This window comes from Fukomys damarensis, unplaced genomic scaffold, assembly GCF_012274545.1.
Source record: "Fukomys damarensis isolate Sample0158 unplaced genomic scaffold, DMR_v1.0_HiC HiC_scaffold_25, whole genome shotgun sequence".
Lineage (NCBI taxonomy): Eukaryota > Metazoa > Chordata > Mammalia > Rodentia > Bathyergidae > Fukomys > Fukomys damarensis.
The window spans coordinates 15,392,232-15,419,269 of record NW_022900937.1 but is presented as its reverse complement, the minus strand read 5'-3'; the positions used below and the strand labels follow the sequence as shown (position 1 = coordinate 15,419,269).

The window sequence follows — 27,038 nt, the reverse complement described above, 5'->3', positions numbered from 1 at the left end:
GAAAGTAAAAGACTATGTATTAGGTGATTCCATTGATGTGAAATATCCAGAAAGGGCAAATCTACAGACAGAAAGCCGATCAGTGGAGGCCTCAGAATGGGTGTGGGAATGGGAATGAACCACAGGCAAGCAGGAAGGATTTGGGGTGGTGGAAATGTTCTAAAACTGGATTGACTGACTGTTGTACAACCGTATTCATTTATAAAAACAAGTGACTATGACATCTAAAATGGATTTTATGATATAAAAACTACATGCTTCATTACAACCTTTAAAAAAAAAGTGACCTGAACAAACGTCGAGATTACCCAGTAACAATTCCTTACATTTGAAAAGCACTATTTTTTCTCTACTGGGAGTTTAACCCAGGGCCTTCACACTGAGCCACATCCCTAGCCCTTTTTAAAAATTTTTGAGATAGGGTCTCACTAAGTTGTCCAAGTTGGCTTCAAACATATGATCTTCCTGACTCGGCCTCCCAGAGTGCTAGAATTATAGATGTGGGCCACCATGCCCAGCTTGTGAAGCATTTTATAACACAAAACATTTTCATCTTCATTAGCCTATGTAAGCTCTGCAAAGTCATCGTGAGAAGATATTGTACTATTTGTCCTTCATACTCATGGTTCCTAAATCTGTGGGCTCAACAAACTGCAGGTTGAAGATACTTGAAAAAAGTGCAGGTGTACTAAATGTGTACAGATTTTTATCTTTCCATTATTTCCTAAACAATGCACTATAACTGTGAAACATTTATATTGCAATAAGAAGTATAAGTTTAAATTATACGTAAATATTACACTTTTCCTCCATAGGTACCAACGGGTGACTGACCATAATCATTCTCATTTTATAGTGGACAAAACTGAGGCTCAGAGCTGTTAAGACTCGACTTAAGTGGAAAGTTTGTAGTCCTTACCTGCACAATTTCTTCATCTGCCAAGTCTCAGGTCTGTGAGTGCTTTCTCCAGTTTCGGTGTACTCAGGCAGCACCTGTTTTTCCTGTGCTCTTGTCTCTTGTCTTGTAGCTGATCTCCCCGTTGGGATGGCAGGGGCTGGGTATGATGGGTGGGGAAGCTTCTAGCAGCAGCTGCTTGGGGCCTAGACCCTCTTAGCTGAGAGAGAGAGAGAGAGAGAGGGAGAGCATTTATTTGTAATTGAAAAAAAATATCTGGAGTAAGTTTGGAGGAGTGGGTTGAGGCCAGGTGAATGAGATGGAACCTCTTCCTGCAGCCCAGTTCTTTCCATTCTTTTTCTTTTTTCTTTTTTGGTACTGGGGATCAAACCCAGGACCTTGTGCTTGCGAGGCAGGCAGCAACACCACTGAGCTAAATGGCCTCAGAACCATGTGTGCCCAGGACTTCTAAGCACACAAGCTGGGCTCCATAGACAGTTCCATGGCACTGAATTCTGTGGACAAACAGAGGTGCGAGGCTCCGCACTTCGAGAGGTCATTCCGATGACTGCTAGGGTTCCAGTTCCTCCTGTTGGCAGGGGATGAAAAGTCATCAAAGGCAAGGAGCAACAGCTCTGCTTCAGGAAGATTAACTGCACAATTATGAGTGGGAGAGGGAAGAGAAAAGAAATCAAAGATGTGGACAAACCCACACAGGAGCTGTACTAAAGCCTGAAAATGGCTGGTGCTCGGGGTAGAATGAGGGTGACGCGGTAGAGACAGCTCAAAGGGCCTCACAGCATTTGCAGAAGAAAGCAAAAGTTAATGGGTTCTAGCTGAGCCCACTGGAGCAACTACTTTACTCTCTCCTTCTCCTCAGTTCTTCATCGGTGAGGTGAAACCTATAGCAGGGATTCCACGTTTCCTTTATTGACACTGATTTTCAAAGATAGGCTGAGTCTGAGCTTTTAAAACTGGGATACAGGGATCTTCTAGAAGTAAGCAGCAGTCTGCCAGCAGGTGTGCAAAAGCCACAGGGAAATGACATGCCTCTCTCTACAGCAGGGTTCAGCAAACTTTCTGTCAAGGGCCAGACAGCACACACCTTCGGCTTTGCAGACTAGATGGTTTCTTTTGCAGATTCAGCTTTGTCATTGCTGTGACAGCAGCCATGACAATATCAAAGTAAACAAGTGTGGCTGCTTTCCAGTACAGCTTTATTTACCAAATCAGGTGCCAAACTGGATTTAGTCTGGTGGCTGTAGCTTGCTGACTACTACAGCACCAACTTTACTAGAAGATTTGTGGAAAACGTTATTTTTATAACCCAGGTGTTTACAAGGTCTCCACGTTTAAGGACCATTTTTCCTTAACATCCAAACAGTACTGTTCTATAAATACAGGTTGTGCAGTCCACAAAGAGCAAGGGGACAAGTGCAGACTGACACCAGCCTTATAGCAGGCGTAGACCTGGAGAAAGGAGGTACCTTTTGCAATTCATTGCTCAGAAGAATCCCTTTTTTCGTAGTTTGCATAAAGCCACCATACACACGACAATCTTGACACACATAAGTCAGCCTTCTATTACTACAACAAAATACTAGCAGGGGATTTAGCTCAGTGGTTCCGCCACCTGTTTCGCAAGCATAAGTTTGACCCCCGGTACAAAAAACAAACATAAAAAACTGTAAAAAATACAGTACCTGGGATAGTCCGCTTATAAGGAGGAAAGGTTTATTTTGGCTCATTGTTTTAGAGGTTTCAGCATATAGTTCCTTAGCACTGTTGCTTTAGAGCCTGGGGCGAGAGAGGAAGTGGCTGGAATCGCACTATCCCCAAGGCCACGCCCTAGTGACCTCACTTCCGTTCACTAGGCCCTACTTCCTAAAGGTCCCACCACCTTCCAATAGCAGCCTTCAACCCATGGGGGCTTTGGAGGACCTTCCAGAACCTAAGTATAGCAATGTACTCCATGCTCCCATTCTGCCTGGCTCCAGAAGTTCTGTTTCCCTCTCCAGGACTTCTGTTTTCCAGAAGATGTGTAGCTTGTTTACCAGGTGATGACCAGCTCCTTTCCACTAGTCCCGCCGTGGAACCCCTTCTCCAGGCTGCTCCTCCTGATCCCCTTTCCCACAAAGGTAGACTCGGCCCTCTGATTCCAGGACTTCTTAGGACCAGAAGGGGTATTAGACCAAGCTGAGGCTTCAGGCAAACACAAGAGAGGTCCAGATGAAAACAGAAACCTTTATATCAGACATCGGCCACCTCTGTCCCCATGTGTCTTGACCGAAGCCATCCTTTCAGGGGACGGATCAGTCACAATATCTGGTCAGAAGGACCTAAATTTGGATCACTTCCCTGCTTCAGACTTTCCTTTATCTAAGGTGCCTCATAGCTGATGATCCGAATGAATTCCCAGCCTTAGAATCTTCCTGGGCAAACAAGAATGTAATGGAAGTGAATGCGCAATTGCATACATTTTGAAAACAAGACACAAAACTTGGAAGAAATTTTGCACATTCTCAGGGAAGCTTTGGGCCAGTGGCCTCAGACTCCTGGGTGCAGGGTCCCTGGGCTGTGTCATTAGGGGCACTTCAGCAGCAAATGCTGAGAAGCACTGAATTAATGACTTCCCTCATGCTTAGCATGGATACGCAGACTTCTCAGAGAGTTTAGCTAGCATTAAACGTGACTGCCTGCGGCCAATTTAGATGAGTTCCCTCTCGTTTTGAGACTCCATCCTCATTCTCCCACTGACAGGTTTGGCTCACTAATTTGAGGCTGTTTAGGTTGAGGCTGTTCGGTATAGAAAACTCCAGCTCCCTGCAATGTCTGTACATTGGTTCTCTTTTTTTTTCTTGGAGATCCTGGTCCTTATAAATCCAAGATCTGATTTGCTCATCCTGGGTCTTAGACATTCCAGACCCAGTACTTGCCAGGCACATGGCAGGCTCTGCCTTTCCCAAGGAGGGAGGCTTCTACATCAGAGGAGGCACTGACAATGGACATCTGGCTGCCATGTCATTTGTCCCTCTCCCCCATCCCTGAACTCAGACAGCCTCTCTTGCTCCTGATTTGTCTGATTGTAAAATTGCTTTGAGTTGCTTGGAGATATTCTAATGGAATATTGCCTTGGTAAAAAGCAAGGCATTTCAGTCTATTTTTTGTACTGGGGATTGAACTCAGGACCTTGAGCTTGCAAGGCAGGTGGTGGCACCACTGAGCTAAATCCCCAGCCCTAGGCATTTCAGTCTTAAGGGAAATTTTTTTCTTAAAACACAAACCAGACAAGGTTCTGGTATCACAGAAAGAATTTCCAGATGGAGAAGGTATGGAGACCCTCTGAATTCCATCTTGAGGTTCGTCACTGGATCCAGGATGTTTACTGGTAGCACAAATTGTCTGGGCCCAGGGTAGCCAAAGCACCCCCTGTGGGTTCCCAAATGATATGGACAGGTGTGGGCAGGTGGCACTAGGTTAAAGGTGACATGTAGATCAGGGAAGTTGATGCATCCTTGTTCTGTACCCTCTACTTTATAGGGCCCCCTGGCCCGGCCCCTCCCCATGGAGTGAGAACAAGGAGCCAAGGGAACCCAAGGACAGATCAGGCTCCAGGTACCTGAATTCTTGGTTCACATGATCCCCAGCCCTCTCGCAGGGGGCTTGAACTCTTCTCCAAATCCATCCTATCAAAAGTATACACTAGGGTTCCCAAGAGATGGTGGGAGCACAGGAAAAAGTTTGGGTGGGGTTATTAGCACACATGATTCCAGGACTCAACAGTAAGGAACAAAACCAGAGAGAAACAGCACGCGCTGTGGCCCAGGGATTCCCATTCAAACCCTCAGTTTAGCCCGAGGATTGGAGGGGGGGCTGCTGAGGCAAAAGCAGGTGAGAGATAGCCAGAGAAAATACAGGACTCACAAGATGAACAGATCTTCCAGAATTGCCGTTTTGGTGGGGAAAGAAGTACCCTCAAAAGTATTGCACTGAGCCAGGCTCAGGGGCACATGCCTGTAATCCCAGCACTCTGGGAGGCTGAGGCAGGAAGATCACAAGTTCCAGCCCACGATGGGCAACTTAGCAAGATTCTGTTTCAAAATAAAAACTAAAAAAGGGGTAGGATGGCTCTGAGTTCAATCTCTAGTACTAAAAAAAAGAACATTATTGTATTAATAAACCTGTGTAAACCTTTTCATCTTAAAATTCAGATAAAAATTTTCATTGCTGTAATAACCAAACATTGGTTTTCCTCTATGTTTTTGTGAGGCTAGAATGAAAAGTGTGCAATATCTAGTGTATTAACATTATTAACATTAATACATGTTAATAAAATTGTTCTTTTCCTTTTTCCTTTAGCTGGCCCCTAAGATAATGTTCAAAGCTTGTTTTTTCCTTCATTTGTCCTGTACTGTCTAGTGTGATAGAGTTCATAAAAAATAGAAACTAAGATGTTTTTATTGTCAAATTTAGACAAGATAATAATTGTTCTCATAATATGAGGGCAAACTAGTCCAGGATCAAAAATTGTTTTTCTACTTTTTGGAGCTGCCAAAATTCTCTTTTAAGGATATGCACTAGGTAAATGGCAGGATGAGCTCAGGATCTGCACGACATCACTGTCACAGCCCATGGCAGACCCCCGCTGGGCATCTTTCCAGTCTGATGAGGAGGTGCTTTAATCCCATCTTGTCTGAAAAGCAAGGAAGGGCAGGACCACGATGCTCATAAGCCCGGCAATCTCCTGCACGTCAAACTATCTGTGGACACCCTTCACACCAAGAGCCGTGAGGGGTGTGGTTGTGCCAGAAGTCACTCATCACTCCTTACACTCGCGGGGCTGCCTGCTGTTTACACAGGGCTGCCACAGACACGATTTCACACCATCCTACTGTGGAGACAGAACACCCAGAGACAGAGCCCTCTGTGCTTCCCCAACTGCCATTTGGAGACAATGACATTGGCTTTGTGGGTTGGGCAGGGCACTGTGTTCCTGGGAAGTAGCTCATCAGTGGCTGCTGGGATGCAGCCATACCACACTCTGCAAGACCTCTAACAAGGGCAGAAGCCACAGCAGGTGCCTCCAGGGAAACAAAGTGGCCAACCCCACGTCCCCACCGTAAGCCCCTGGGTGTGGCCCTCCCACTGAGCCCTACTGATGGGGAGGCTGCTGCGCGTGTGCGCCACCACTGGGACCTGCCTGGCCCGGAGGAACCGGCGCTCTCAGCACATGGCTGGGCATCAGGAGACTTGTGGCTTGACCCGCAGGTGTCTGAGAGGGATCTGTGCTCTGCCGCTGTAGTTGGACAGAGAAGCCCTACTTGGGCGCCTCTGAGAGCTTGGAGCCAGATGCTCAACATCCTCACTGTGGGGAAGGAAAAGTGCTGTCTGTTTGCTTTTGCCTCTTTCACCAGCACTGGGGCACTCATCAGGAGATGCTGGAAGAAAATGGTTCTTCGGAAGGTCTGCTAGTGCTGTGGGGCAGGAGCCACCCCAGCAGCCAAGGCGAGGTGTTTTCTCAAAGGTCAACATGCCCCTGTCCTCTAGGGTACTGTATCAGGCTGTCCTCCTTTTTCCTGGTAGAGGAGGAAAGACACTGGACGCCTCCTTCCCAGCTCTTTTGTTTCTTAACCCTTCTAGAAGACAAAGCACCCAGAGCCAAGAAGAGTGTAGGACCTGAGTCCAAGGCTCTGAATCGATGTTGGGCCACGGGCTAGAGTCAGTTGACAGAGTCATGCATGAGAACAAGTGTTGGATGGCATCTGAGGATGGGCCAGGAGTTCAGGAACATGGAACTAAAGACAGGAAGTAGAGCAAGTGGGCAGGAGTCAGGTGGGGCAGGAGCTGGGCGGGGCAGCCACCTTGGAAATGAACAGACTCTAGGAGGTAAAGAAGTAAAGCTGCACTGGCTGGAAGTGACGGGTCATTGGGAGCTGGCTCTTCTTGATGACTGTTCTCATAGATTCATCAGCCTTAAAAGGGACAGACGGGCCACTCTCCTGTGCATTCCTATGAGGAGTATTGCACACATTAGACTAAAAATCTCTAAAGGACTAAGAACAAACCTTTGCAAACAATGGCATCAATTTTCCTTTCTAGTAGCACAACCTCCACAATTCTCTTTGTCTATTCTATGTCTCAGTCCAAAACAGTCTGTATTTTCCTTAATATGCTGCACACAGGCCACTTCTATAATTGACTAGGCCACTTGCTGCCCCCAAAGCGCAAATTCACTGGTTCACTCCCAGTGGAAATCCTGCTTTCTTGTTGTGAACAGCAGGTCATAGAAGAGGTGCAACCCGGAAGTCATGGAAAAATAGTTATGAAGGAAATGTGAATGAAAATAACAAGAAGGCATCACAGCAAAGCTATGAAGTTACAGCAAGTTGAAAGGAAACCCAAAACAACCCATCTGAGGCTCATACTGTTTTGATAAAACAGGCACATCTATTGCTGATGACAATGTAAATAGCTGGGGTGTTAATTTCATGTGTCAGCTTGACTGGGCCAGGGGTTACTCAGCTAGCTGGTAAGATATTATTTTTGGGTGTCCGTGAGGGTGTTCCTGGGAGAGATTAGCATGTGAACTCGAAGACTGAGTAAGGAAGATCCACCTCACCATTGTAGGTGGGCCCTATGCAGCCTATGACAGTCCAAACAGAAAAGGCAGTGGAAGGGTGAATTTGGTCCCTGCTTAGTTGGGACATCCCCTCTTGCCCTCAGACATCAGCAGTCTTGGTTCCCTGGACCCTGGACACAGACTGGAACTATAGCACCAGCCTTCCTGGGCCTCCAGCTTGCAGATGGAAGGTTGTGGTGCTTCTCAGGCTCCAGGACAGCCAATCTCTCATCATAAACCTCTCCTATGTATCACTACGTATCCTACTGGTTCTGTGTGGAGAGCCTGCCTACTCCTTGGGCCCAACCTTTTGGTGAAATAATGGAATAATATATTTCAAAAGAGACAGAAATGTTCATGCCATTTGGGCCCCCATCAATCCTAGTTTGCAGAGCTGAGCTAAACAAAATAATACTCAAGAAGAAGAAGAAGAAAAAAAAAAAACTACATGCACAAAGATAACCTTTACATTATAATTTTTAACTGGGAAGAGGCTGAAAGTAACTTACCCACCTCATGGCAGGGAACTCTAAGGGAAATTATCTCACCAACAGATGGAAATTATGATAATGAATACTATCTAGTAAAAGTATACGCTTGTAGCATAGTGCTTAGGAAAATACAAAATTTATTGTGACTATACTATAATAGCACATAAATGTATAGATAAGGATGTGTAAGAAAACACAGAGAAAGGAAAATCACTACTTACTAGTATGTTAATTTTATTAAAATGTTGCCAATGTAATAAAAAAAATCTCCTAGAAAGAGCCCTGAGACAGATTAGGGTGCGGCAAAGCTGGCTGGAGAAGTAGGCGTGACCTGTTAATCACAAACTCCCAAGACTCATATGCAGAACGGTACCCAAAGCCCTGCGTGCGGACTTCCCATGAGGACTCCCGCAGGTTTTCAATAGGACGGCTGGAGCTGACATCACCCTGAAGAGTAGAGGATACAAAAAAGACAGCACACACTTAGTCTGTGCCCGTGTCCTCTCTTGCATGGCGGCCCGCCCTCCCACTATAGGATGCGCTTCTTTTCCTTGGCCCAAACTTGCTCTGCAGAGCCTATTTCCTTTCCTACCTTTATGAAAACTTTGCAACTGTTTCTGTGTCTTGACCAGTGCTTTGCTCAGGACAGGAAGAACCAAGAAACCACCTCCAGAAGGAGACTCCAGTTCCTCAAAACCCGGAAACAGTACAGTGGTACCTCGGTTTACAAACTTAATTCACTCCATGATTCTGGGGAAGTTGGCCATGGTCCAGTTTTGTCACCTAATGTGGAGTTCAGGAACAGAAGCAAATTTTTGCTGGATGCTTCTGTTTGCAAACCGAATTGTTTACAAACTCAAGTGTCTGTGAACCAAGGGATTACTGTAGTTTGAAACCTCTGATTCACCTTGTTCCTACCTGATCTGCAGACCTTAGGACTTTATGCCTTGAATGTAATTATGTGTGTGCAAGTTTTAGCCTCTATAACATCATAAACTCATCAAGAGCGAAGGCTTTGTTTTATCTTCCTTCATCTCACCTAAGAAGTTGCAATTGTAGGAATGTAGTAAATATTCAGCAAGTACTTACATCATGCTTAAAAATAAAACTCAACAGATCTAGTCTCCTGTCTCTGCAAAGAGCACTCAGATATACAGATACCTAAATTATCTCTAAAGGTTTCCTGGGAAGGAAAAATCTACCTTAAGATTTTATGTCTGGAGTGAAATACTAATGCAATATGCACACAACAGCTGGCAACTGACTGAGGTTCTTGGGCCTTCTCTACCTTTGTTTCTTAAGACAACAAGACATTTACCAATGGGAGGGGCCGTGCTGATGTTTTCCACTTCCGGCCAACTGGATGTGGGCCACCATGAAAACTATTCCCCACTCCTACCGACAGCCCTGAAGTCAGGGCCTGTGCTTTAATGGTGTAAATGTCAGGCAGGTCTGGAGGAGACGGGAACTGAGATTACACGGCCTCCCAAAGAACCATGAGAGCTCAGCACTGAGTCACATTTAGGTACTGAGCCCCTTTTGCACACCAGGCACTTTCACTCAGCCCCCATTCTGCAGATACAAACTTGTAGTTCAGAGAGAGCATGTGACTAACTCAAGGTCAAAGAGCTTTGGGGGGGTGTCAAGACTCCAGAGCAACCACAGCCTCTTAAATCCCTCCACCCAGCATGACTAACCGACTTGCTATCAGCAGGCCCGTTTGGGCTGTTTGTCCAGGAGGATGAAGTCTCGGGTCCTTCCTTTTCTTTTTCCTTTATTCCTGCGCATACAGATGTCACCCTTTTCTGCCACCTGCCACCCAGAGTTTCTTCCCCTGGCTGAGGTTCCCTCCCTGGCTATCAGCCTGGGTCCTGGGGGACACGAATTCATTGCTCCTGGAATCTGTGGCAGTCATCAGCTATGTCCCCCTCAAAAGATCACGTGCTCCTATCAGTGACCACTCCTGAGACCCAGTGTCTAAGTCACTTCCAGGAACATATGCTCTTTTTTTTTTAAACTTTTTTTTTCTTTGATTGAGTTTGTTGGCGCATTTTAGGTATACGGTACAGTTACATTCATTATTGGGATCTTGTACCTTTACATGACAGGTGGTCTTGGTTCTCATTTTTTTCTGCTTGTCCCTGCCCTCCCTTCAACCCATAGGAACATTTGCTCTTTAACAGAATACGGTCTCACACGCCACGGGTAAGGTTGGGAGAGAGCTGTAGTTTGAATGTGTCCTTTCCAAAATTCAAGTTTTGCCAATACGATAGTGTAAATAAACGGGAGGTGATCAGGCTGTAAGAGCTCCACCCTGATGAACGTGACTAGATGCCCTGGGAAGAGACTGCCCTTCGCCTTTCTAGCTTCCACTCTGTGAGGACAGCGCCTTCCTTCCCTCCAGAGGACCTAGTGTCATGGTCCTTCTTGGAAGCAGAGACCAAGCCCTCTCTAGACCCCAAAGCTGCCAGCACCTTGGTGCTAGACTTCAGCCTCCAGAACGGTGAGAAGCAGATTCTACCCACGCTGCGGTGTTCTGTCAACAGCAGATGTTCCAGAACAGTTTCTTCCAAAATTATGGCAGTTGTCTTTTTTCTCAACTGTGAGCCTTTTTCATTAATTTTATTTTTTAAATGCAATTTTCTCCTAATCTACATGTGACCCCTTCCTTTCCCTCTTATATATTTTGTCTGTGGTGCAAACCTGATGTCTTCCCTCAGTGCAAGTGGCAGTAACATCAAATGAACACCTCGCTACACACAGGCAGAGGCAGACAACCTCCATCTGCCGGCCTGTGATAGCTGCTTTCCCTTTTCTCATTTACGTCACACTCAGCCTTATTTTGTGCCCTTTGGATTGCCTTCCCAAAACACAATATTCCATGTCAACCAAAAATTAGTTTAAAAAATAGATGGCACTCAGTTAGTTTTAAACTACGAGATCCTACTGTTCTCAATGTCCGTGTTTACACAGGTAAACATTAAGCGGCACCAGATGCTCCCTGCTGGGGACACTGTTTCTAGGCCTGGGATTCATCATTGTCTTTAGCAGATATGGTGCCTCCTCTTTTATTCTTTCATTAGAACAACAACAACAACAATTTTGTGTAGGTTTAAATAGAATTTAAGCAGCTACGTTGAAATGGAAGGGATAGCTCAGTAATAAATGTCTTTTTTTTCTTTAGTCAATTGAGAGAAGTTGTAGAATTGAAGTCTCTTTTCTGAGTTTGCCATATATTATGTGCATATGTAAGTGAATATCTGAACAGTAAGTGAATATTTGAATGTATGTATAGGTAGTTAATTTGGCTATGGTTTTTTCTTTTTTGTCTTAACAGCTCCTCCCACCAAAGAGGTGGAGTCTATGTTCCTGTCCTTTGAACTTGTGTTGGCCCTGTGACCTGCTGTGGCCAAGAAATGCTGAATTGACCTCCTAGGAGTTGAAGGTCCTGGCCCTTGAGGGAATTCGTAGCTTCTGCCTTTGTTCTCCTGGAGAGCTGTCCTGAGACTGCCGTCATAGGAAGTCTTGGAGAAGCCCGCATCGACTTCCCCAGGTTGGATTTTCCAGCTCAGCTGAGAGCAGAGGCGCCAAGACCCTTGGGGAACAACCAGCCAGCCCCCTAGACTGTGAGAAACAGGAAGTCAGTTTGTTTTCAGCCCCTCAGAGTAGGGGTGGTGAGTTCTGCAGGAAACCTAAGTGAAACAGTGAAACAATAGCATCCCAAGTCTCTTTGTCTCTCTGAGTGTGTAAATCCAGCTACAGTGCTCGGATTTAAAGACAAAGTAGTTTCTTAGAGCTTAAAGGCAATTTGGATATTCCTCGGGAGCAGGGTGCAGAATGCAAATGGGCTTTTAAAAGAGATAAATGGAACACAAGAGTAGGAATTTGCAATAGCAGTATCAGGGAAGCAAAATGCTCACGCATCAAAAATATACACCGCCTCTTTTAGTACTTAGCCAGTGTGTGATAAGTATGCATCTTAAATCATTTTTACTGTGAAACAGTTCCAGTGTACACAGAGGCTAGAAAATAAACATCAAACCATTACACACCACCGCCTACCTAAAGAAAAACTATCGCAGACACAACGAAAGCCCCTTTCCAATCGCATTCTCCTCCTGCCCCTCCCAAAGGGATCCATTGTCCCTGTCCCTCATTCCCACGAGTGTCTGTGTTTTCTATTCAGCTTTGCAGCCTTACAACTGTAAGTACGACGAATCATCCGTATGCGCCTGCAACTTGCCTGCTTTACTCAATATCAGATTCCTGAGGTTTATCCATGTTGCTGAGAGTGAGGTAAACACCGGACTCTACTCTTGGGAAAGTGAGATGCCCGCCTCACGAGTCAGCAAGAATCAGGACTGGCCAAGGGGACAGTGAATCACTGTGTCCCATTTTGCAACACTCCAGGGTGGACACAGTCACTTGGCCTGCTGATCTCAGCCCTCCATCTCTCTCTCCCTTCCCCCTCCCTTCTGTGTGTGCACACGGACTGATTATTCTGTAACGACGGACTGCAAAGCGGAAGGCACGCTCTGAGTTATGCAGTTCCATGTCGCCCAGTTGGAATGAAATGTGAGCCACATGTGTGATTTTAAATAGTCTACCAGTCACATTTTAAAAAGGGAAAAGAAGTAGGTATACTAATTGTCTTAGTCACTTTCCTCATCTTGGGGACAAAATACCCAACATTTGAAACTTAAAGGACGAGCCGGCGTGGTGGCGCACGCCTGTAATCCCAGCACTCAGGAGGCTGAGGCAGGAGGATCACTGTGAGTTCGAGACCAGCCTGGGCTACACAGTGAGTTCCAGGTCAGTCTCAACTACATAGTGAGACCATTAAAAAAAAAAAACAACAAAAACAAAAACCAACAACAACAGCAAAAAGAAACTTAAAGGACAAAAAGTTTCTTTTCACTCATGTTTTTAGTCCATAGTTGGCTGCCTCCAAGGCAGGCAGGGCATGGCAGAAGGACCTGGCCTGGGGGACAGCTGCTCACGTCATGGCAACCAGGAAGAAGAGAGAGGAGGGAGAAGCCAGGGAGGGACTTACAGGCTTTCCGATCCTGCCCACAGTGACCTACCTCTCCTCACCAGACCCCACCTCCTAACAGTCATTTAACTGTGGGGCCCTGTGGCCCAATCCTAGGCCTGCCTATAGGTGCCCAAGGCTCTCGGAAAAAAATCTAGATATGAACCATAGCATTAATTTTAATAATATATTGCATTGAACCCCATATGTTACCTTTGCGTAGTACATATTTTTGGTATATATGGTGCATATAATTGGTATAAAATTATGAATGAGACAGTTAACATTTTTCACATGAAATATTCAAAATCTGACATGTGTTTTTAATTCCTAGCACATGTTAATTTTTCTTTTTCTTTGTTGTGATACCAGGGATCGAACTCGGCCTCCTGCGCTTGTGAGCAGGCAGCGGAACCACTGAGCCAAATCCTGGACCCCTTGCATACACTAATTTGAATTAACGCCTTTCCTGATCCAGCAGCCACCTATGGAGGCAGCTCTAATTTTAGCACAGATGGTCCTTTAACATCTGACCTGAAATCACACCGAGCCATCCTGAGCCTTCTCCCTGGTAAATGAACACTGTGAGTTATCCGCGTCTTCCCAGCAGACCGGCCAGCTCTGTGCACAGGAGTCAAGAGGCCAGGGGGAGAGGAGGTTCAGCAGAAGCATCCCCCGCTGGGTTGGCAAGCCTGGCATAAGGCTCCAGTGCCATTCACCCTTACATACTCTTGGGAAGGTCATTTAACATTCCAGGCTCTTGGGGCCCCAGATTCTCTCTCTGTGAAGTGCAGCAGTGGCCTAGAAATGCTAAGAGCCCTTGCAGCACTGATGATCCCAACAGCTCCATCTGCTAGGCCACTCTATCTTGGGGTCAAGGACAGTGGCCAGTACTGAGGGACGGGGTGCTGTCTGTCTACCAGAGAGCCTCCCTTAGACTTGGACTCCTACGTGGTCCCCAGGAGCCTGAGTGTGAGCCTTTGTTCTCTGAGGAGGACCATGCTCTACCTCAGGCCAGACTGGCACCATGGAAGCCTACAGTTGCAATGAACCACAAACCAACTGCCTTGGTGGCATGGGCCAGGCAGAGCTTTATTTAGATGAATCCACAGAGATGCTCCAGTTCACTCTGGGCACATGATTACATGGTTTCGATGCCGTGTAGCCTTACGGGAAGTCAGGGGCACTGACTGCAAATCCTGGCTCACATCAAGCTTACCGTGCCCTGACTCGGTTTCCTTGCTTCTCCACTTGGCAGTGTAACTAGTACTTATCCTGTAGGTAGGATGATTCTATCTTGGCCCTCAAATCCTTCAAGAAACAGAAGACTTTGCTCTGAAAGCTGCATAAACACAAGATTTGAAGCGCTCTGGGGCTGAATGAGTGCTGAAGTCAGACAAGAACTCAGGATCTAGTCCCTTTTCTTCCTTGAAGCTCAAGGGGTATAAGGAAGACGTAGCTAGGAAGCGAAATGGTCACTTTCACCTTATTCTTCAAGGTCTTCTTGAAAGAGAGGCAACTTGCTGCACCCCAGGAAGGGAGGACTCATGAGGCTTTAGTATTTTCTGAGGTCCCTATTTTAGGTGGGCACCAAAGGGTCAGGCTTGAAGAAAGACCCTCTTCCCAGTCAAATCTCTGTCAATGGTCAGGAAGGGCCACTTGCTAGGGCATTCAGCTACTGTGTCCTTTGGAAAATTGTCACTGGTCATAAATCAAAAGTTAATACAGAGTCTGGATAAGATAACGGGCAGAAAGATGCTGTTAAGGTCCGTCCTCTTGATGCTTTGCTACCTTCTGGATGTCATACTTTTTTTTCTCTGCCAAGCTAACCTGCCTTAGAGCCAGCCTATTAGGGACTGAAACCTCTAGAGACCATCAGCTAATTAAAATAAATTTTTCCCTCTTCAAAAAAAAAGAAGTTAATACAGCACTGCATCTCCGTGCATTTCCTATTTTATTTCATTTTAGTACTGGAAATTGAACCCAGGGATTCATATGGAGCTACATCCTTTGGCCTCTTTAATTTTTTGTTTTGAGACAGGTTCTCACTAAGTTGGTAAGTTGTCCAGGCTCAGCTGGAACTTGGGATCCTCCTGCCTCAGCCTCCCAGAGTGCTGAGATTATAGGTATGTACCCCTATGCCCAGTGTATTACATTACCTCATTAAATACATAAATCACCACCCAAATCATGTGGGCTCATTTAAAAATTATCTTCTTTCTTGCCATACCTGTAATATATACTCATACCCCCAGCTACTCAGAGGCTGAAGCACTAGGATTGCTTGAGCCCAGAAATTCAAAGCCAAGCTGGGCAACATAGTAAGATCCCATCTCTTAAGCAACAAAAGCAAAAGTTCTTCCTGAGAGCTCAATTTACTAACATTTTGGGATTTAGAGATTTATTTTCCAGGTATTATTTTTAATTTCAAAAGAAAAATTATAATTCAATTTAATTAAAATGTTTCATATACACATATATAGTACATATTCAAATACTATAAAAGGGTATTCAGTAAAAAATAAAAATCTAGGGCAGGAGATTTCGCTCAGGGGTGCCACTGCCTGCCTTGTAAGCACAAGGTCCTGAGTTCGATCCATGGTACAAAAAAAAGTGCACATCTTTTCCAGTCTGGCCACAAACCAGTCTGTTACTGGTTTCCTGGTTTGTGTATCATTTTACAGTTATTCTATGCATAAAAATGTATTTTCAGAGTTTTAAAAAAGATGTACTGTTTAATTTTAAGGCTATGTTAACTCAACAAGGTAAAAAGGTAGAAACCTGAGGATTAAAAAAGAAAGAAAGAAAAAGGCCCGGGGTGTAATTGTTTTAAATGATGTGTTGATGTTTTGAGTTTAAAACTATTTTGATGTGTTCCTATACGTGGAAAACAAGATGCTGTGAACCACTGACTTGAATAAACTGTCCGATATGATTATATAGTTCTGTGTTCGCCACAGCAAGGTCACCTTAAGGAGTTTACATAATATTATACAGAAAACAGAAACTGCCCGATAAAGGCGCGTGAGCGGGGAGGGACAGAAAGGAGCCGGCCTCTGACCTGCGGCGCGGGAAGAGGAGGCTGGCAGGATCCGCGGGCGCGGGAGGGGTTGACTTTTAAATTGCGTTTAAACTAATTGGAATTTAAATTGCATTTAAACCGGGGTTAGTGGTTGCTGGATAGTGTGGTTCTGGAGTTCGGGAGGATCGGGGAGCACAAAGAGGATAGTGAAAGGGGGAAGAGGATGAACAGGGATGAGGAACAGCAACAGAGGGCAAAGAAGGAAAGGAAAGCAGAAGAGGAAATTGGAGGATCAGGCAGCCAGCACAGTCACCTCACCGGCGGGGAGGGCGTCCCCCCATTTCTGGCTTACTGTGGTCCCTGCGACAGAGGGCCGCAGGTCCCCGACTCAGGGACTGGGTCCTACCCGCCTTAGCTCTAATGGGAGTTGTGACCCCGTCCCCAGGGCCTCGGTCCTCCGTCCTAACCCGGAAAAGCCAATTCCCTTCACCACTAGGTGTCACCCTTAGCCAAAATGAGTTTTCATGTTTTACCTACTTTAACCTGCACACTCGGGTGAAAGTTTCTTCCTCGGATCCTACAGCTGATCGACATTCAGGCATTTTCCTTCCCACCAAAAACAAAGTGATCGGGTAACCCGCTCACCAGGGATACTTGTCCTAATTTGGTTTTTCTGAGGCCGGAAGACTGATTGCAAGTTCAAGCTCAGCCTGGGCGATTTAGCAACTTAGTGAGACCCTGTCTCAAAATAAAAGGTAGGCAAGGGGGCTGGACTCTGACTGTAGCTCAGTGTGAAGGCTCAGGGTTCATTCTCCAGCACACACACACACACACACACACACACACACACACACATGCTAGGCAGGGGTTCCATGCACAGATGTGTAAGTTATGCACTGCACAACAACTCCAGGAGGGCCTTGTTCACATAGACATCAACACAAATGATCCTCCGAGAAGTTGTGCAGCAGCCCTGAAGCTCTGCAAGACTCTGGTCTGGACCATCAGGACCAAAACTTGAATAAAACACAGCTCCCTCTTTTCCGGCCTGCTCAGTTCTATCTCCTTGAAAAGTCTGTTGGCCTAAAATCTTTGTAACTAGAAACACCTGTGCCTTGTATAAACTGTGGTCATATATAGCAAAGGTAGCTTTCCCTTCCATCTCTGTGAGAAAAGCTAAGGTTTAGTGTCTCTTCAGAAAAGGAATCTCCCTCACTGGAAACATTTAATGAATAAAACACTGTACGGAGCCAGCTGGGAAATAGGTCATGAGCTTTTCCTTGAGAAATTACACCTAAAATCCAAAGAAGCAATCTTAAGTTTTGCACACCTACATCTGACCTCTGAATAGCAGAGGAGGAGAGGAATTGAACATGTATGTACCCAGGGACCGGGACATTCTGAGTCTATCCTGATTGGGCTTTTTTGGGAAGTATACGTTAGGTTGTTCTGTGTAACAAATCACCCCAAACTCAGTGGCTGAAAACAAAACTTATTTTTCATGACTCTGTGGGTATTTTGGTACTTCTGATGTAGGTTGGCATGGCCAACCTGTCAGCTGGAATTGGCTGGTCTCACTCATCTACCCAGAGGATTGAGCTGGGGACAGACTATTTCTGGTCCGTGTGATCTTCTGTCCTCCAGCAACCCACCCCAGGCTGCACATGGTGGCTTCACTATGGTGAGGTACTAAGGAGCAGCAGAAGAGGCAGGTTCTGATGTGCAAATGCTTTTAATTTTTTTCTTACATCACCTATACTTGTTCTTGTCCCACAGGCTGAGGCAAGTTACATGGCCAGGGTGGCATCAGTATAAAAGGTGTTCTCCAGGGGTGAGGACACAGAGAGGTTAACAGTCAGGTTTATCAAAATAACATCTGCTTGACCTACTGCCCAGGGAAGCAAAAAAATAAACCCACAGGACCAGGGATTTAGCTCAGTAATGCCACCACCTGTCTTGCAACCACAAGGTCCTGAGTTCTATCCCTGGTATCAAAAATACAAAAACCAAAACAAAAGCCATAGAAGAAACTGCTGTATATCGCTCAAAAAAAGGAACCCAGAAACATTAATTTTATTTTAGTGTATTGATTTACCTTTTTTTATGTCTTTCCAACATGGCTAACTTATTTATGGGAAAATTTAATAACAGTATCTACCAAATATAAAGTCTAGAAGGACAAGATTGGTTGGGTTCCAGGTCTGTGTGTGTCATTGCAGACCACAGAGGAAGAGGCCAAGGGCCACGTGTGCAAAAGCTTCTGTCTTGGGCTCCTTTCTGTCCCATATTTCCATGGGCAGATTATAGTCAACCTCTGCTCTGCTGCAAGATGAGACAAAAGAACCAGTCCCGCACCAGCAGAAGATGGAGTTTGACTGGGCCTCAGAACAGGCTGACTTTCTGGGTATGAGAAAGAGATGTGAGGTGCAGAAAGAGCCGCATTCCTTCCGAGAACCGCTACTACTCAGCGTAGTGCTGGAGGCCCTAGATGACGTGATAAGACAAGAAAAGGAAAGAAAGCAGTGGTTCAGGATTTCAACAAAAGTGTTATTTATAGATGATCCGATTAGCTACATAAACCACAGAATGAACAGGAAAACTTTTGGAAGTAAACAGGACATCTGGAACCAGATCTACTTCAAAAAATCAGTACCATTCTTCTTCCTCAGCAATATTCAACCAGAGAACATGACAGGAAATAAGACAACCTTTACAAGAGCAACAACAACAACAACAAAGTACCTAAGAATCAACTTAAGAAAAAAATCTAAAAATTTTTGGAGAAAAATGTGATACCACTAAGGGATATAAGACTTAAATAACAAAGAGATATTCCACTGAACATGTGAAGATAGAAGAACATATCCCAAATTTACATGAAAGAAAAAAACCAGGGTCCACAATTAGTGCAGTCAATTTTGAACAAAGAACAGGGGTAGGACTTGCCAAAGTACACCCAATGCTATATAATAAAACATTAGGGCACTGGGACAGAAGCACGTAAGTAAAACCAGGGTGCTCAGAGGTGTACGTGTGCGCATTTATGTGTGTGTGACTGTGGGTGTGTGCATGCCTAATATACAGGAAAAAAAACAATGACAAAACATGGGTTGCTTCGTAGATAGTGTAGGGGAAAACTGGCTCACTTCATAAGAAAATCACGTAGGATCCTTAATACCTGACACCATAAACAAACGTGAACTTCAGGGAAATAAAGGTATAAATGCCAAAGGGAACTCTACAAAACAAACACAGATGTAGAGACATATTTAAAATGTTGGACTGGGGATGTAGTAGCTCAGTGGTTCCGCCGCCTGCTTTGCAAGCGCAAGGTCCCAAGTTCAATCCCCGGTACCAAAAAATAAATAAATAAAAATTAGAAGAGAAAACATAGATTCACATCCCTGGTTTGTCATCTCCCAAGCCATCTACCCGCTTGCAAACTGAGATGCTAAGAAGACATTCCTAAGAGAGAAAGGTGACATTCATTGTTTCTAACAATAACCGGAACAGGTATTTTCATAATAACAAAAAATTTGACTGCTTATCTCAGAAGATGTTGATGCCCATTTGCTCGCCTCACAAGCCTATCCATTAGGTACTATTCCAGTTTTATCGATTAGGAAACTGAAGTCTAGAGACATGAAGTACTTGCCTGGGGCCACAGATTTCTAAATGGCAGAGCCAGATTTATGAACCCATGTCTTCCCATTCCTTACCCCTGTGCTGTATGTGATTCCAAACCACAGGCTTAATTTTTTACCTAATTCCCACAAGTAATCCATGACATGGACTTACTGTCTGCCTCCTCCTCCTATTCTTCCTCCTCCCTTCCTTCCCCTCCTTCCCCTCCTTCCTTCTCCTTCTGCTTCTCACTATGTAGTTGAGACTGACCTGGAACTCACTGTGTAGCCCAGGCTGGTCTCGAACTCACAGAAATACTCCCGCCTCAGCCTCCTGAGTGCTGGGATTACTGGTATGCATCACTGTTCTCAGCCTCTTTATTTTCTTCATTTCACAAATTAGGAAAGTGAGACTCAAAGTACTAAAATGAGTTGTCAGTGTCCCCTGGTTGGAAAGTAGTACAGCTGGGTCCCAACTCCAAGACTGTGCTCTTTCATGGTTCATATCTGCATACCTCTCTGAACTACTGCTTGAACTATTTCTCACACTACTAATTCAAATCTTACCTATAGATAAAAAGAATCTAGGGGGACATAGTAGCTAATTGCAGTATTGTGATTTTTACATTACAGTTTAAACAAAGTGTTAATAAAATCACCTAGCGAACATCTGGGAAGATGATATTAAATAATTATAGATTTGGGGTGTGCTGATGGTGACACTGAGATTGTGTTTGCACAAGGGAAATACAGTGATTCTCAAGGTAAGGTCTTGGATCAGCAGCACTGATGTCATCAGAAAACTTGCTAGAAATACAGATTCTCAGCCCCCAAGTCAGGGCGTCTAGAATGGATCCAGGGACTGGTGTCTGAACAAGTCTTCTGGGAGATTCTGACACTTGCAAAAGTTTGAGAACCACCAAAATTGTGTGATGTCTTAAAGCTGTTTCAGGATAACACGGGGAAGGGGTGTTGGGTCAAAGTGGCTATAGATGAAACAAGATTAGTCGTAATTGATGGTTGCTGAAGCTGGGTGATGGGTACCTGGGGGTGATTATGATACTCTCTACTTTTATATGTGTTTGGGCAAATTCTCTGATAAAAAGCTTACAAAATCCATACCAGTTAACTGGGTGTGCTCACCAGTAATCCTAGCACCGCTGACAGGCTGAGGCAAGATGGTTGTAAATTGGAGCCCAGCCTGGACAGCTCAGTGAGCTACTTATGTCTCAGAATGATAAAAAGGAGGCCGGGAATGTGGCTCGGGGCGAGCTCTGGGCCCAGTCCCTGGCACTTCCCCCACATCCAAACTGGCTCCCCTGCAGTACAGCACCCCCAGCAGCTCTTTCTGCTTATTTTCCAGCTTCTCTGCATTGGGAACATTTGCTTGTTCTCCTAATTAGCCTCAAGTTTTACAAACTTTAGGGACTTCTTCCACTCTTGCCTACTCTGCATGTTCGCTCCACTGTTTTTTTTTTTTTTTTTCAGAATTATATTTTATTTCACTTTGATAGAAACCATGAAAAACGTTTGCATTGTCCCACATTACAGCATAACATTTCAATGGAATATTTCTGGCTATAAATAAGATCTTACTGATTTGTATAACTAAAATATGTCTACAGTTCTTCAAGGTAAAGCAGAATGAATAGTAAATGATTGTTTAAATTGTGGAGGGGGATTTTGAGACAGGGTCTTACTATGTAGTTGAGACTTTTCTGGAACTCACTATGTAGCCCAGGCTGGTCTCACAGCGATCCTCCCGCCTCAGCCTCCTGAGGCATGTGCCACCATGCCTGCCATTGCTCAAAATTTTTAAATCCAGATAAACATATGGCTTCATTATGAACATCCTATGTAGTCCATTACCAGATTATTTCCATGACCAATTAGCCCTGTAAAGATGCATTCTTAACACTGTTTTGGCAAGATGAAACACAGCAGAAAATTAACACAGTTCAGAAATATTAAGCATATATTTTGCTACAGTTTTAATCTGTATAGTAACCATACCATATTTATAGAGTTCTGATTAACCTTTATTATCCCCAAATTTGTTTTCAAGTAATTTTTGACTATTAATCTGGAAATTCTGACTATCTAAATCAAATGATTTCTGCTTTTAGGTTTGCATGAAAGACTAATTTTTAAAAATAATTTGAAGTTAATTCAAATAAGACCATTGGCAGATAAAAATAAAGCAAATTTTTCTAACGGATTTTTTCCTACGGTAGTTGGTTTCAAACATATGTACAGGAAAGTAAAACAATGTGGCAAGGAGAATCAATAAGAAATACGTTTTTAAGAAGCTTTTCTCTTACCATTCAGTCCTCCACCTCCCTCCCTTCACACCACCCTTTTCCCGCTTCCTCTACTCCGCGCACACTTAGTTTACAGAAGCTGTTGCCGAAGCCTGGCTTTGCTTGTGCACCGTGTGGTCTTCCTGCTGCTTACGCCGGCACTGTCGATGGCTTCTTTTCTTTCCTTGCTTTGGTACCAGGGATTGAACGAACTCTGGACCCTGCGCTAACAAAGGAGGTGGTGGAACCACTTCGCTAAATCCCCGGCCCTTCTTTTCTTTCTCTTAAAAGATAATAATTTCACCTCTCTCCATGAAAAAAAATTTGCATGATTGCTTTAATTTAGAACATATTTACTGTTCCAAAAATTCCAAACCATACAGCCAGTGGAACAAGTAAAAACACCTCGTGTTCTAGGTTACTATGGTTACCTGCTGCTCTAACTCATCCCTGCAAGTGGTCTGGGTTTTTCATCCTCTGACTTCTGCCTCAGCCCCCAGGACAGCACTTACTTTTGGGGAATGAGAAGACCACAGCCCGTTGATCCCTTAGGCTGAGGGCCGAGGTGGGTTGAAGGGGGATGAGTAAATGAACTAGACATAAGGAGAGCAAAACAGGGAGCCAGGGTTAAGCTGGGGAGGGTGTTTGATGGTGACTGGAAATGGGAGGAGGAGGTACAGGTCCCTTGAGGGGTCCACCTTCAGGGACTCCACCCTTTTCTCCCAGTGGGGTTCCTTCCGCTCTGACGACGAGTTCTAGAAGCAATCAATCCAGAAGCTTCTTTGGAGAGCTTTGGACGCAGCAGCGTTTGGCATGTGAGCTCAGAGTGAGGACTCATCAACAGGCACCTCTGCGCGTCTGCTCTTGGCTGTGGGCACCCGCGCTAGAGGGCGCTCTCCTGTCCACCCCAACCCCAACCCCACACAGCCAGCGGTTGGTGTGCGTTCACTTTCTGCTGCTCTCCCCCTCGACCCCGACTTGCTGCCCGTCTAACCGCTGACCTACTCGTCTGGATCCTTTAGACTGTGTCACTGCAGCCCTCCCAGGAGTTCTCTGATCTTGAGGAAGTCGCTTGCTTCTTCCCAGACTTGATGACTTCTTGAAATTTGTTTGAAGATTTTTGTTGATGTTAAAATTGTTAAGAAAGATTATGCTGACATGTGAAAAGAGTTTATACCCCGATATTAGTTTTATAAACAGTAGTACATAGGAGAGGGTATTTTCGCTCCATAGTAACCAGGTACATTTTTTGTTGACATGGACAATGAGAAGAACAGGACACATGAGACTGAAGAGTTACTGTCAAGTAGGATAGATTTTTAAAGCTCCTCAAAATAACTTTGTGAAAATCGCTTGGCTAAGATGCTTCCTTGTACCACTTCAACACTGAGAGTTCACTTTCTATTCTTAACCAGAGGTAACTTTGTCCAGCATCAGACTCTGCTGAATGGTTGTAAGTCGCTACGTTGTCTTAGCCTTGAATCCCACGCCTACTTCCACTCCCAAGGAGAACCTGGAGCCCTAGAGTTAGTTCCTTTTCCTCTCCTCTCTTTCCTACCATACCTCTCCTCTGTCCCCTCTCCAGTTCTAATTCTTCCTCTTCTGCTGACCATCAGTCGGAGAGCTGTTCTGGTGGGACTTTTCCCATTCCTCTTCTCTCAACTGATTTCTTTTCTACGAATTTGCCCTGCGTTAACTTGTTTTTGTCGTTGTTGTTTTCTCACAGAGGTAAGATGAACCCAGAGAGATTCCTTACCATACTTCTGATTCTTCCACCACCACCAAACAATTCTCTAGTTACAAACACCAATCCACTTTGTAGTTAAGTGGTTATGATGTATGTTCTAAATATTGCAAAAGAATTTGACACATTTTCATTGGGATTAAGTAGCACATACCCTACCATTAAATGATATTTCTTCTACCCCATCCCCCCATGAGGAATATAATTGGCAGAGAGAGCCCAGGTTTCTTGAGTTCTAATTTTCTGATTAAACATTCTTTAAGAACTCTATCTTGTCATCATCTCTATAACCCACAAAATCCTGGGTAGTAAACAGAGATATTTAATGTCAAAACCAAGCTTTGCATAGCAGCATTAAAAAACTAAAACAGGACTGGAGATTTAGCTCAGTGGTGCCACCACCTGCCTCATAAGTGCAAGGTCCCGAGTTCGATCCCTGGGTACCAAACAAAACAAAACAAAAAAGTACACACACACACACACACACACACACACAACAACAACAACTGAGACGCAGGCAGAAGTGATCCAGATGCAACACTGAAGAGTGCACCCCGAAGTCTTATTTCAAGTGGAGTGGACACAAAGAGCAGCTCCTGAGGTGAGGTCACGCGTGTCTCTCTGGGGCATGGCTCACTGCCCTGGCTGGGAAAACTATGAAACCTTGGCTGCCCCTGGGCTCAGCCAGCCACCAGCTGTACCTTTCTCTTCCCAGGGCTGGAGAAGAAGCTGGGTCCCAGTCAAGGCTGGCCTCTTTGCCAGAGAGGAAACTGAATTTGACGGATTGGAGAAAGCTCACTGAGTTGCCCTCACCTATCCAGGCCAAGAAACCAGCGATGGCAACTGCACCTAGCTCCCAGCCCACAGAGCCCTTCGTCAGGCACCAAAGCCTAAGCAAGACAACTCCAGCTGGGAGAGAAGAATCACACTGTGTGTTCCTGGTACCCTCTACCCAGCGGGGACAAATGGAAACGAACATGCCAGCAACTGGGGCTCCCGTGCCAGTTTTCTTGGCAAGCCCCTGAAATGGAGGGTCACCTCAATAAATTCTTGCGATTACAGAACTCTAGAGGGTCCAAATAAGGGGAAATTACCTCTTTTCCAAGAGTGTGCGGCCACTCTGAACACAGGGATATTTCCCAGCTCCAAAATCCCACTGACCAGGCATTACCTGTGGCAAAGTGTTTCTGAGTCTACTTGTTCAGAAGGCATCTTGCTTCAGTAGGAAGATCGGGTTTGTGATGACAAAGTGACATTCTTAAACAGGAAGACTAGGTTGTGAGGACCACAGCTACATTCTTTGAGAGGCCAATGTGTGGAATGGTGGGAAAGCAACATCTGAATTCTTTGGCCATCCCTCTTTAAGGGTTCATGGAAGTTGATGGGGGTACCCAACCTAGAATTGGAAAAATGGGATTAAACAGTTCCTACTGTCAGTCAGGTCCCTTCTATTGTGAGAGCTACCATTTGCACAATGCTTATTATGGGCCACTGTACTAAGTCCTGCATGAGCCCAGCTTCTTCTGTTACTACTCAGTGGGTCTCATCTCTGACCAGGAGCTGTTTCTCAGACAGGAGGTAAACTTGCCCAGGATCACACTGGGTAGTGAGTAACAGAGCTGAGTTTCAAAACCCAAGTTCATGTGATGCCAAAGCTCTTTCCCTTAAACCTTTCTGGCTACCTGATGCATGGTAAAAGTTGTCAGATTAGATATTAAGACTATTCAGTTTCTGTTGTACTTGTGAGCTTGTTGGAATGCTGTCTGTGATTACTGTGGTTTAGAAGATGGGTGAAAAAGGACAGCAATTCAGGCTAAGACCAAGAACAGGATCTGGACCAAATCCTTGAGGTTTGGGGGCAATGGAGTCAGCCAGCAGGTGGGAAATGAGAGATGGCTGCAAGAAACCTTACAGTACAGTTATACCTCCTACGTGGGCTTGGTGTCAGCTTACCATGGTTTTTCAAATGATTTACCAAGAAAGAGGTAAAATGTATTGCATCAAGGTTGTATGGCATCCTTAAAATGGTAACTTTCCCTGTGCACAGAGTGTTGAATTTTCATCTTTTAAAAAATGATTAATTAAAAGTCCTGGGGTGGGCTAGGCATGGTGCTGCACATCTGTAATCCCAGCATGTGGGAGGCTGAGGCAGGAGGATCACTGGGAGTTCGAAGCCAGCTTGGGCTACAGAGTGAGTTCAAGACCAGCCTGAGCTATATAGCAAGAGCCAGTCTCAAAAAACAAAAACAAAACAAAACAAAGTGCCGGAGAAGAGCCATTATTTCTTATTCAACAAAAGCAGCAGCTGAAGGATTCAGTAGCTAAGTAACAGGACCAGAGAAAGCATGGTAACCAGTGGCAGGAGTGGGGTGAGAATTCATATCTCTTGTTGGAATCCAGTTTTCATTTTCTTCGATTAGTAAACCATCACTGAGATCAGACTCACATCATTTTAAGTCTACTCTTAGGAGTGACGTCGTCTGTAGGTCAAGAGCTGTTTTTTTTCCCCAAAGCACTTTTACACGTATATGGCCCCCACCTTGTTTGGGTTAGACTGTTTTTATTCTGGCATATTGATCAGAAAACAGAAGCACGTACAGGGCTTGATCAGCTCCTAGAGCTGTTGCCTGGCATAGCCACAAGTCATTCAGGCATTCTTTCCTTCAGGTCACACAGTCCTGCAACGGATCCTGCCTGAAACTGAGTAGGGTGGCTAGGGTTCATGCAGAGGTTATGAGTCCCTGCCATTGCTAAGGCAAAGCGCAGATGTAAAGAAAGCTACAAAACTGTATTTTCAGAGATGGGTGCTGGCACGAAGATCAGTGGGGCCGCATGAGTCTTGGCTTGGAGGTTGTCCTGCCCACTGCCCAGTCAAAAGATGTCGATGGCCTTTTCCTTCTTTCTTTCCTGTCCTGCCTCTCTGTTCCTCTGTCTGATTCCCTCCTCCTTCCCTCTCCTTGGGCAAAGCAGTGCTCATTAATATAACAAAGATCTAGTGGGTAGGGTTCACAGTCCCCTGCTCCTTTGCCGAAGCTCTGAGTTCACAAGTTCTTGTAACACCTTTTGGCAGATGCTCAATGAGTTGATCAGAGGGCAGGGACCCTCCCTGACCCCATGGATGTGGAGAGGAAGACACAGCCATGTCCCTGCTGATCATTATTTGATTGCCAAAACTGTCAGATTGTGCCTCTCATCAATAAGTACAGTGCATGGGGCCCGGGATTTAGCTCAATGGCACTGCACCTGCCTCACAAGCGCAAGGTCCTGAATTCCATACCTGGCACAAAAAAAAAAAAAAAAAAAAAAAAAAAA

The 27,038-nt window shown here is 45.0% G+C and overlaps 1 protein-coding gene across 2 annotated transcripts in view; it reads right to left on the bottom strand.

The window, feature by feature from the left end:
• Positions 1-1,007: 1,007 nt before the first annotated feature.
• Aph1b (aph-1 homolog B, gamma-secretase subunit) overlaps positions 1,008-27,038 on the bottom strand; it is a 121,152-nt gene continuing 95,121 nt past the window's right edge. Inside the window, exon 7 of one of the 2 annotated variants that reach the window (XM_010641201.3) lies at positions 1,008-1,115. In XM_010641201.3, the coding sequence (XP_010639503.1) occupies positions 1,112-1,115 (4 nt within the window). In that variant the 3' untranslated portion in view covers positions 1,008-1,111. The remainder of the gene's footprint in view (positions 1,116-27,038) is intronic. The other variant, XR_783677.3, reaches the window with a different exon arrangement.